Source organism: Megalobrama amblycephala, linkage group LG17 (genome assembly GCF_018812025.1).
Source record: "Megalobrama amblycephala isolate DHTTF-2021 linkage group LG17, ASM1881202v1, whole genome shotgun sequence".
Taxonomy (NCBI): domain Eukaryota; kingdom Metazoa; phylum Chordata; class Actinopteri; order Cypriniformes; family Xenocyprididae; genus Megalobrama; species Megalobrama amblycephala.
Genome location: NC_063060.1, coordinates 34,394,592 through 34,406,943, shown reverse-complemented (window position 1 = coordinate 34,406,943; position 12,352 = coordinate 34,394,592). Strand labels below are relative to the sequence as shown.

General features: G+C 34.7%; 1 protein-coding gene across 2 annotated transcripts; it reads left to right on the top strand.

Moving 5' to 3' along the window:
* The first annotated feature begins 2,068 nt into the window (after nt 1-2,068).
* Nucleotides 2,069-11,929, top strand: cnpy1 (canopy FGF signaling regulator 1). 2 transcript variants are annotated; one of them, XM_048164202.1, is made up of 7 exons: nt 2,096-2,346; nt 2,456-2,564; nt 3,263-3,371; nt 5,777-5,892; nt 9,427-9,636; nt 10,335-10,431; nt 11,412-11,929. In XM_048164202.1, exons 3-7 carry the CDS (start codon nt 3,272-3,274, stop codon nt 11,450-11,452), a joined length of 564 nt encoding a protein of 187 aa, XP_048020159.1. In that variant the 5' UTR covers nt 2,096-2,346; nt 2,456-2,564; nt 3,263-3,271; the 3' UTR covers nt 11,453-11,929. The 2 variants fall into 2 exon arrangements, with proteins under 2 accessions (XP_048020158.1, XP_048020159.1); XM_048164201.1 differs by lacking the exon at nt 2,456-2,564 and having other exon boundaries at nt 2,069-2,346.
* The last annotated feature ends 423 nt before the right edge of the window (nt 11,930-12,352 follow it).

The following is a 12,352-nucleotide window of genomic DNA, read 5'->3' as shown; positions in this document are numbered from 1 at the left end:
AATGTGAAAAGTTATGAAAACGGGAGATAACCTATGCAATAGCAAGGAATTGTGGGTAAAAAAATTAAACTAAAACTTTTGTTACGTGCATCATTTGATATTTTTTAGCCCTTTCCCTAATTTCCCTTACTCAATTATATTTGAGTCATTCCACGAAACCTATAGCCTACGATTTGAGTCCCTCTGACCTTTTTCAGTGTATTTTATCTATTGGGTCACCAAAATATATTTTTTAAAAGCTTTTTGTATTAATTGAAATGTCTCCTTTAATAATGTTTAAAAACATTACATATATTTTATCTTCATATTTATGTTTTTTTTTTTTTTTCAGTTGACGACACCACCTATTTTGTCATGTCCCTCAAGGCCTTCTATGAAAGTGTACATGGGATATGAATAATAAAATGAGAAAAAAGTCCATTCATTTTGCCATTCCCATAAATATCCATCTGTGCTTTTTTGCTGGTAATGTTTTGTTTCTCAGTAAATTCATGATTATTCATTAAAACCTCGGTAACCCCTCAACCCCCTTACACAAACCAATAATGAACTGATACTTATGTGACATCATTAATAGGAAGTGACATCATAGATGTCTTCTGAACAATATTGTGAGCAGACACAGGCAAGTCACCACCTTCTTTAATAATTATAAATAAATTATGTTGTGAAATTGTGTTGGTCAAGCTTAGAGACTCAACCCCGTTACATCAATTAAAGATAGAAAACTATTACTTGTGAAAATTATCTTTGTTATTTCAACGTTATTCATGATTTCTTAATATCATGCATGTCATGCGCTCTCCATTTATTCAATAGATTTAGAGCAGTGGCCAATTTGGGCAAAAAATCACAACTCCATCACAGTCAACCCCGCCACACCTACATTATTATTATTATTTTGTTAAGTTTATGAAAAAGTGATTTAAAGTTAGTTGAATTCTGTCTGAAATGTTCAGAGCAATCATAAGAATACTGATTTTAGTTCAAATTCTGAAGTTAAACCTTTGATCAAAAATGATGAGGTTGCCTTCACAAAAAGTGCCCATTTCAGGCTTTAGTATAGCAAAAGTATTTGCAATTACTGAATTATTGTGAGAGACATATGATTAATAGGAAAATGTTGATTTTATCACAAATGCATTTTATAATAATATTCAGAGAGCTCCCATAGTGTCCATAACTTAATATAATGACCAATAATAATATGGATTTGATGCCTGAGATGGGAAAATATGTTTTTCTGGAAGTTAAATATGTCATTAATGTTGTAGGGTGTTCAGAAAAGTCCAAATCCAAATCGTTCATGGAATGACTCATTTGATACATTAATGTATATTGTGACTTTGTTCATCAATACCAAAGAGGGATTTAGGCAATGCAAATTTACAGAAAACAAACTTTTCATAGTAGTTTTCACAAAATAAAAGGTATAAGTTCCAACAATGTTTACACTTAATTTATTACTTTATAAAAATGAAGACTTCAGATGCAAAAGCCTCTGAAATTTTCTTCTAAAATAAGCATTTTTATCAAGCTCGTATGTTTATGTTCAGTTATTTCACTTTAATGGCGATGAAAAGGACCTATTAATTGCCATTAAAGTGGAATTACTGAACCTAAACATACGAGCTTGATAAAAATGCTTATTTTAGAAGAAAATTGCAGACGGCACTTAGAGGCTTTTGCATCTTAAGTCTTCAAATGTAAAAACTATTACTTATTTACGTCCTCCCATACAGCTAAACCATGATCTTATCTCTGTTTACCCATTAAGAAACAATATTATCTATTTTAGCACACTGCAATAAAGCATTTTCAAGCGTAGTTCTGTTACAAAAACAAAGTATTTTTTCATGTATTAATTTGTTTCACTGGAAACCCAATATTATTTTTGAAATGTATCGGTATTATGTGATTATTCACATAACAGCAGATGATTCCTACCAATGCTTGCTTGACATTTTACTGTAATGATATCTGATCGAGTGGCGTCTGTCTGGGAACTTTCTCATCCGGGTATTTGATGTCTAGGCACTTTTTGCTCTCATTGGATAAAAGTCAGAATTCTGTGATTTCATTGGTTGCCGCGGCTGTCAATCCTCAGTGTGGCCAGCAAGGTTGCTGGTCGTGGCAGCACGACAGACCGGCACGTATATAGTCTTTGCTTTTTGTATAGGAAGAGCATTTGTAATTCATTTTCATACGGATTGTTGAGCTTCTCTGTAAGCTACCTCATATCGAACTTGTAATTCGCCTCAGTAGTTTTTTATTTTATTTTTTGTAGCAACGAAAACTTTTATCCGTGCCTCACTCACCTCTTGTTGTTCTCACGTAGCGACTCAGGTAAGACAGTAAACACTTAATCGACTGTTCATGATGTCTTAGTTTGACAGGTTGGCCACTACGCTCTCCAGTCCTAAATATGTAAGCTATATTAGTTTTATTATTTTAGATTTTTAGGAGGAGCTGCTCATTTACACGTGAAACAGGTGCAGCTGGCAGAACACATACACCTGTGTGCACCAAGTTTTACTCGAGAGTATTCAGAGCGCACTATTAAGGTGACACTCGCCCACATGCATACATTTAGACAAGTAAATGGTGTCCTAACTCTTTTAAATGACAGATTTGCATATATTGCGATGAGTCAGTGTTTATGTTAGCAACACAATAGTGTTGTTAGAAAGGAAAATACTTAGATCAATTGGGGGCGCTAGTTCATTCAGAACTTTATTAAAAATAATAATAATAAAAAGTCCCAGATTGTAAATAATAATAGAAACCCATTTTTTAAGGCTGTATCTTGAAAACTTGAAATAAATAATACCTGTGAGGTGTGTTATGGCTTGTGTATTTTTGAATTCTCACTTGAGCAAGATACCACACTTTTTCAAACCATTGTTAAAGGATTTAGTAATGTTGGCACTCCCCATTGTTGTGTCAGAGAAGCTACTTGTTTGTTTAAAAATGTATACCAATTGTGTACTCATTGTAATTCATAGGTTTGTTATCCTTAGTACACCACTGATGTATTATGCCACTGTTATATATATCCCATATTTTTTGTCCACACTGGGCTATGTGAACATAAGACAGTATTTTTATTATATGCAAAGCTGATAACACTCAAACCGTTTGATAACTTGTACGTGCCAATTTGGATATATTTGTATAATAGCCGATTGTTCGTTTAAAAGTTAAATATTTTCACAATTATACAGTTGTTCAGTTGTTGTGGTGTACTGTTTTTCTTATTCAGGAAACCACCATGTCACCATGGATTAAACAAGTTTGCCTCGTTCTTGTGGCAGTGTTCATGTTGCCCAATAGAACAGAGTCAAAGAAAGATAAAGCATTGTACTGTTCAGGTGAGTTGATGTTATGTGGCCTTTCCACACACACACACACACACACACACACACACACACACACACACACACACAGATGACTTGTAATGCTATAGTAGGTGATGAGTGAGATGGTCACTACAGCACACTTTCCTAGTTGTTTAATTTTTCTATTAGACATTTATTAAATTTAAACTTGATTTCCACTCTTTTTAACTTGTCACCACCATGTTTTTAAGCATTTTGTGACATCAGAGTAGATAAAAGGGAGCATGCACAATAAATGCTAATTTATTCAGAATCATGAAGTAGTTTTATCAAGCTTTAATGGTTAGCCGTATATCAATCTATTTTTTTTTTTTTTTTTTTTTTCATAATGACTTAATTCACGTAATTTTTTTTCTAAATGGTTCTGTTCTGTCCAACCCCCCATGATTCTAATTGAGTAATTTTTCACTTAATTTATCCATGAAACCTTTGACCTTTTGGAAAGACAAACATTTGCTTGCTAAATACCAAATTTACTAAATCTTTCTACTCGGATTAAAAAAAAAAAGGTTCAAAGTCAGGACATAAACTGAACTGATTGAGTTCGAACAAGGTGAAATTTATTTGTATTTCTCCTTCTGCAACATGTACAACAATATTGTTTCGTTTAGGATTACATTTTTTCACTGACTAAAATGCCCTGTAAAAAATCCAATCCTTCCCTATGTTTTTATTTTTAAAAATATTACTACATGCTCAATGCCAACTGATTATGCTTGTTTAAAAAGTCTTGCTGCAAAAAATAGCCTCCATTTTGAGATGAAATGTAGTTAAGCCTGCTGAGTTAAAAAGTTCAGTTAGCAGAGCAGTTTGTATTCATGTGTGACCTACGTTAGAAGTTGTGTGTCGCTATAATTAAGAGTACTATTGATTTCCTTTTATCTCTTATCTTGGAAAAATAAGTTTAAAAATTTTCTAATGCTTTTAGTGCATTTGAGCAGTGTCAGTGTGAGTTTGATATAATCAAAGTAAACTCTAAATAATAAATGAATATTTTCATGTTGTTTTAAATTGGACATAGCAGATCAAGTTCACTTTTTTATGTCCATTCGAATAGTCCATAGTTTGGACTTTTCTGTAATGTTTTAATTACAAAATTTATTCGTATGTTTTACTTGCATCACAACTTACGGCATTCTTTACTTCATTTACTGCATATTGGTTACTTGCAGTTTTTCAAAGCAATAAAACTCAATATAAGTGTAGTCATATTTAACTGCTATATTGCATTGATACAGTTTGTGCAAGTTTCGGATGTTTGTTCCAAGCAAAAACTTGACAGTATGTCAAAGTCTTTATGTATAAGTCTTTAGTCAATGAATGTTTTTACTGTAATTTCCATATTAATTTGAAACATGTATTTGGATATTTCACTTATTTTTTTTTTTCCTTGCCTTCATTTATAAAGTGTCTTCCACCCTAAACTGTTATTCTAAATTTAGACAAGCAAATATGTCTCATTGGTTATTAATTTTGTTGACTAATTTTTCCGATGAATCATAAATATAAATGTCATGTAGAAATCTTTTGAAAGGCCAACATGAAACCAACACTGAAACAATCTATTTCTACTATCTTGTATGTGAATAGATTTCATTTCTTACTTTCAGAGGATTCCGAAGTTAATTTGTATGGTAAATGTACAATTTAGATGTGTATTCCATTCTGGTCACATTGCAGGACTAAGCTTCTTTCAAAAAAGCCCTGTTGGTTTATAATATGAAATGATATTACTCATATTGCGAGATAATAAAAACTTGGTAAAACTAGTGCTAGGACCAAGCTTTTTTGGAGAGTCAAGGGGTGCAAAGCTTGGCTCAGATAAAGCCTACTTTAAGCTCCGCCCAGATTTGACAGTTGCCATGGAAATATAGCAAGCATGACTAAGCACCAGCAAACTCAAGATTTTACCAGAAGCATACCATAGCTAGTGCAATTTTTTTGGCATTGACATTTTTTCCATTAAAAAAAGTACATGCAGGTAATAATTTGTATTCCTTGATACAAATTTGGTTCTAGTTCAGATGATTTGAATACGAGCCATGGTTAAAAACCTAAGCCTGTTTATTAATTGTACAAGTAAGCATCCAACATTTAAAAAAAATAATAATGTTGCTGTAATTACTGCTGTAAATACTGCTTATAGGAAATTGTAGGAATAGCCATATTTATTGAGTGCATGTACAAGTTTTTATTATACGAAGTTAAGGTTTGTTCCTGCTGGAAATATTTTGTCTTGATTTGAGTATATTGCCAAGATACTAGACGAGCCGTTGTTAATAAAAAAAAAAAAAAAATGAAGCCTGCATCTTTTTGCCTACCATTGAATATTTAAGTGATTAAATCGATTGTAACGATTTTTTTTCTTTCCTTTCTAGCCTGTGTGGCAATAGCAGAGGAACTAAACTATTCAATCAGTCAAACTGATCCAAAAAAGACGATTCATGTTGGTGGATTCAGACTTAAACCCGACGGAAGTCTTACAGACAAAAAGGTATGATTCAGTCAGTGTTAATTGCTTCACAATCATTTGTCATTACCAATGCATTTACCAGTTAGGTGCAATGTACCCAAAGGTAATGCTGCATGCAGTTTCGAAGCGAACTAGATTTGCATTTTCTTTGCTTGCAAGGCAACAAGAGAAAAGTGTTAAAGTTGTTGAAACATTTAGGTTTTAAACTTGGGTTTTGCGTTAAGCTCTGCACATAAGAATCAATCACTGTGCCGGATGAAGGCACAAATTAAAGAGACAAGGCCAATGGTAATTCAGCATGCAAATAGATTTAAGAAGACGACCTTGTCTGTATGTAAATATTATGATGCCGGAGACATTTTAAAATTCGATAAGAGTTTTTTCTTAACTCAAGTATAGTTTAGATTAAATCCCAAAAAAGTTAAAATTATCAACGAAACAACTTTTTAATAGAGTCTGAATCAGTTGCAGAAGTTTTATTTTTTTAAACCCCCAACTTTGTTTGCCCTTCGAGTGATGAAGACAAACATGGGGTTTGTCTTGTTCAAGAGCACAGCATTGATACTAGTAATAAATTGTGAAACGGTGTAACTGTCGCTAGGATAGAGCTTGTATCCTTCCTGTTAGTGCCCCAACTTTGCAGTCTTCACCATCGTTACGTTTATTATGAGCTATTAGTTTAATTACTATACACTAATGTATGAATGTTAGAAAATATTCTACACTATATAGCTTATAAAGTTTTACTTTTTATATTTTTATAAATACTTAATTGTGTATTGAATGTTTTATTTTCCTTCGAGATTTGTGTATTTATTTAGTGCTTAGTTGCCTTTCTTAGCTCTTTAATATTTCCTGGTGTTTATGAGCATGTTCTCTTCTGTTTACTTGAGTAAAGGGAGCCATTTTCACTGTTTCCTTCTCAACAGTGGTGTCAATGTGTAAAGGTCAGACCCAATGAACTCTAAGCCCTGACCCCTGGTATCCAGGGACTGTCATTAGGTCCCTGACTCCACTATTGATTAGGGGTTAATCTCTTTTTGATTGTAACTGCTGCCTAATAACAAGTGTTTGTTCAGTTCTGACTTTTCCCCTCCCCTCTCAGGCTGCTTCAACTGGGAGTAAAATATGTTTGTCAGCCTCTTCGATGCGAAATGTAACGCGAGTAATGCTGTGCCCTAATTGATGATGGGACTTAAGCATGAATTTTATTATTGATTTTTGCACACTGTCTGGGTAAAAACAAACAAACAAAAAAACTAACATTACAGGTATTGTTAGGGATGAGAAAGAAAACCTGTTAAATCTTGTGTGTCTTGCTTCATTGCAGTTGAAACAGTTGATTAATGAAGTACTTAATTTTTTTGTTTCATGCATCTGTCTTTTTTCTTAATTTGTCATTTATCAGCTCATTGAGGTGAAGTCAGGAATTTGGGTTTTAATTGCATATTATGCTTTAAATTGCGACTCAGGGAGCTGTAACATCGTGATTTTGGTCAATATCGAGTTTTTATCTTTAATTACAGACTGTGGAAAGCTAAGAGTGAGATTGTAGAGCCGTAGCCGACAGTAAAGCTGCTGCTGTAAACAAGTGATATAAATGTAAAGAGTGAAATAGTTTTGCACTCTACAAAGTTATACGTCTGGAATATTTACTTATGTCACACATAAGCACCATAAGAGTGGTGCCGGAAAACGAAGCACGATCCATTTGTCGACTTCTTCCATCTGACTGCTTTGGTCTTTGGATCCTGAGTATCCCATCTCTCTTTAATAATAAGGAAGCAAAGCAGAAGCAGTGTAGCAGAACTCACTCGCTGTTCCCTGAGAGTGACTTCACTTAAAAATAAATGCTAATTAAAGCTCCCCAAATCCCTCCCTGTTTCTCTTTTCATACTTGGCTTGGTTCACTTGCCCAGAAGCTGTAGGTGAACCCCTGCGATGCGCCCCCATGTTTTTAGCAGATTCAACAAAGATAACCTTTAACGGCTTTTGCTGAAAGGTCAGTTTATGTATAAATAATAACGAAAACTTTTGATTGGGTCCTATATCTAATCTGTATGCTTTTTTGTGTGCATTTTTAGACTTTTTAACCATTTTTTATTTAGGGAATTAAGGCGGCAAAAATGAAATACCCAGTGTCCCAACACTACAATGATGCCTGGCTCTCCAATGGGAATTCAGTGAAGGATGGCATCCCTGAGAAGCCTTTTCTCTGCCTGGGCCGCCAAGCCCCCCTTCTCTTTATTCCTACAGAAATTCTTTATTGACAGCTTCTATTCAAACCCTTCAGACTGTTACGGGGAGGAATTTAATTCCCCACCATTTTCAGGATTGCATGATAAGGACTCGGCAGAGATGCGGCACACAAGCCATCCTCTGCTAGATCCAAAGGCGAGATTTTTATTGCTTTTGGACTTCTGTGCATGAAAGAATCTCTCTTATTGTTCTCTGATGGTTAGCCTAAAGTGTCCTAAAGTTTAATGAGTTGAATTTAAAAGTGTAATTGGCATAGATCTCAAATATGATAATCAATCTTTATGCTGAGGTTGACATTACACCCACATTGTTTAATACTGCTTGGGTTAAAAGTCCTGGTGCACAATATTTAATCTCTTTCACAATTCCGCATCGATAGTCAAGCGATCGGCTCTTTCGTTCACAGATTTTCGCATCCATAGTTGTTCATAAATTGTCTTATCTTGCGGTCCATCCATCCGCATTCAGCTTTTTCATTAAAAAGATGGGGGATGTGTGGATAGGTTGCTGTCCTTCCGTGGGACCTTTTATCTTATTTGTGACCAGATGGCAGCGAGCCACGGTAGCCTCTTTATGTCACCGAGCCTCACAAGAGTGGAGGGGGTAGAGACGACCTCATAATGTAATCAGTGAGACCGGAAGGGTCCATACTGTGTCTGAAAGGGGACAATGGGGTCAGGGATATATCTACATCGCAAGAAAATCCAGCTCATCTGCAACCTGTCCTCTTTCCAATAACCCCCTCGCCCCCAACCCCGCCAGCCTTTTGACTGGCCTGACAAGGAAGACTTCCTGCTTTGATCATTGGAGGGTGGAAGAGATGAGCTGCCCAAGAGAACCAAAGGATGGGACTCCACTGTTTACCCTGCACTTGGCTGCTGTTGACAACTCCCCTCCCCACTGCTTACCCCCCGCTCTCCAGCCCTTTCACTCTCTCCGCCCCCCGTCACCCTTTCCCCTTTCTCCTTCCGGGGAGGCCAAAGGGGCGGGAGCAGGGTGCACCTTGACCTGTCTAGACACCACAGTGTGTTTTTGTTCTGTTGCCAAGGCAAGGGGATCTACTTTTGCAACTTTGGAGATGCAGGTTAAAAGTCAGCGTCGTGGCACAGGGGAAGCGTTTAAATAGGAACGGAAGGAAAAGGTCATCTAAGTGACCTCAGTGCCCTGCTATTTTTTTTTTTTTTTTCCTTTTTAAGAAATACATTTTTGGTGGTGTTTTAAAAAGAAGAGGGGGCGATTTGATAACTTAGTCAACTAGTTTTTCTGTAATTCTATTCTGAATTCTTTTTCCGATAGGTTCCTCTTGCTAGGTCCGAAACTCACTTAACTGAACTGCTGGAAGAAGTTTGCAATAGCATGAGCGATTATGCTCTCTATGAGGACCCGGACACCAAAGAAAAGAGCTACAAGAGATTTGCACCCAGAGGAAATGATGGCGGGAATTTTCCGGATTTCAAAAATTTTAAGTTTGATGGACCAGAGAGTTCCAGTGCCTTGAAGTTTGCTGTGAGTATCAATTTTATATATTTGTCATTGAATAGATTTGTATTTATTTTGATATGACAAAAAAGTCAATTCCCTAGTTCAAAATTCTCCCAGTTCATCATACAATTTACATGTAAATTACATTAATATCCTTTTTTTTTTTAATAATATGTCAATTGTGTAATATCATACACTACAAATCATATTTTATTAAACATTTTTTTTCCCTGAAAGCTTTTGAAACCTTTACATAAAATCTGTTAATCTATACCATGTTTTTTTTTCCTAAATGCAATGACATGGCTCTACAATAAATAATCTGTTTGGTTTTTGTTTTTGTTCTTTAAATTTAATTTGATTTATTTACTTTTTATTATATTTGCTGTTAATTATTTTCTTAAATGCAAATGATCAAGGTCTATAGGGCATGCTATAAGCTTTCATATTGGACTGTTTCTTATTTTTTATTTTTTATTTTTTTTTTATATACAAGATAACTGTAATGATAGACCATAGTAAAAATGACTTAATGCCTTTTGCCTGCAAGTTGCCTTGTGAACCATCCAAGATGGCAGACTTGCTAACACTGTAGCACTAAAGATGGCTGCCCATTACTGTGTAAATTTATTTTTACTTTTGTGAATGATTTCTGCTTATTTTCTGTCAAAATGCTTATAGAATGCTAACTAAATATTTTTTAAAATGTATATATATTGCAGTGTGAAAGCATTGTGGAAGAGTTGGAAGATGATATCATCTCTCTCTTCGCCAGTGAGACAGACCATGTGGCTAAGACATTGTGCAGTGAAGTATCAGGTATTTGCGTATGATGTGATATACCTTCTTTCATTCACTTAAGTAAGCATGCTAATGCAGAAGACCTGAACCATAGTGTTGACTTAATTCCCGTTGTGTTCAACATTTTTTTTCTTTACACTTTTAGTGCATGCAAATATCAATGCAGTTTTTGAAGGTTTTTTTTCTTCTTTTTTTTCAGTTTGCTTGACATTGAACATGACATTTTTTGTTTAAACTGTTATTTAACAATTATTTTTTATTTATGTTTTATTTTCTTCTTTTTAAATCAGATTGCAGACTTCTAACCCTATGAGATGTATGATCTAAATGTAGCCTTTTTCACATTATGCCTCAGAAAATATTCATTTATTTCCTGCAAAATCTGCAGTTTACAAACTTGGAGCATTGCATTTTAGTTTCATCAAACTATAATCTGCAAGCACTGAGAGTCTAAGTGGAATAATGTTAAAAGGACATTTTGCTAGAATTTAGCTAAATTTAGAAAGTGATTTTAAAGTGTGCAACTATCTGAATTATCACGGTTATTGTTGGCTATAAGTATACAGAAATGAATGGTAAATTATTATGCGCTATGCTGAAATTGCATTTTCTTAGTTAGGCTAATATGTATCTATTTTCAATTTCTTCCTTCAATGCATTTAGTAAATTAAAATGTAATGCACATTTTTAGATGTTATAAAGATTTTTTTTTTTCAGCCTTGCACCTGCCAAATTTAAATCCTAGAGAGTAATGTTAATCTGGTTATGCAAGTAGTTTTATAAGAATAAGAAGTCACACTGAAATAGGATTTCAGAAGTCTGTCAAACAAATGCCTATAACAGATGACAAAATTCAAAGATTTTTTTTAACATTCAAAAATATCCTTAGTTAAAAGCTTAGCCTTTTTCTTTTTTTTTTCCTCTGCTTTTTAGTGTTTGTGTGTGTGTGTATCAAATTCTTCAGTAATTTTATGTCTTGTTGTTTTCTTTACATGCAGGTCACTGTAAGAGCTCTGTTTTTCAGCACAGTGAACTTTAGTTTCACATCAGAGTCTGCTGAAGAACACTCAAAAACCTGGACCAAAATTGGAGACATCAAATATTTTCCTGAAGTATGCCTGTTTTGAACATTTTGGTTACTACAAATTATGATGATAAAAATGATTTGATGTATTACAAATAGATACTGAAATGAAAAGTGTATTTTAAAAAAAAAATGAACGAGTTTCCACTGCTGAGTAGTGGACACACTCTTCCATTTTGATTTTTACTTGGAAATGATCATACTACATTTTTATACACACACATACATATATATATATATATATAAGAAAACTGCAGAACTACATTGATGTTAAATTGATTGCATTCCAAGGGCATTTAACTTCAATGTTTAATTCCATTGTCAATTCTTTTTAACCTCTATTTAGTTTCAGTGAACTATAACTATGGTATTATGGTGTAATTTATGATGGGTTCACCCTTGATGAAAAGAAATTAAAATGTTTCAAATATAGTGGTTAAACGCGTCATTTGTTTTTATACTTGGCACATTTTTCCTAATTCAGAATAATTTGTCTGAAGAATGGTTAACTGGCAGGTTAGGTGCGACGACAAACAGATAGGCTTTGTCGTCCCAAATTGTTTCGCAGCACAGTCTGCTTGTTTCGTTCTAATGTCCCATGTCTGTCCAAGTCGGGCTTTTGAACATGGCCGCTGGGTAAGCATGATGGCATGCCTTTCGCACCCTTCCCTCACAGCTCCCTCCATGCAGAACTACGCATGCGCCGCTGTGGCAGCAGCACAGGGGCAGGTCCTGTTTTGGGAGAGCAAAGGAGCAAGAGACGCCATGATTGCTTAGCTCTGCGAGTTGGTTTGGATATGGGTGTCAGCCAAATCACTGAGGGGGAAAATGACAATACTCACTGCTTTCTCTAAT

Excerpts from the sequence above, each read along its gene's own strand:
- cnpy1 (XM_048164201.1), top strand. The coding sequence starts at position 3,272 with ATGTCACCATGGATTAAACAAGTTTGCCTCGTTCTTGTGGCAGTGTTC. Across the intron at positions 3,372-5,776 it reads TAAAGCATTGTACTGTTCAG|CCTGTGTGGCAATAGCAGAG; the intron begins GTGAGTTGATGT and ends TTTCCTTTCTAG. Across the intron at positions 5,893-9,426 it reads GAAGTCTTACAGACAAAAAG|GTTCCTCTTGCTAGGTCCGA; the intron begins GTATGATTCAGT and ends TTTTTCCGATAG.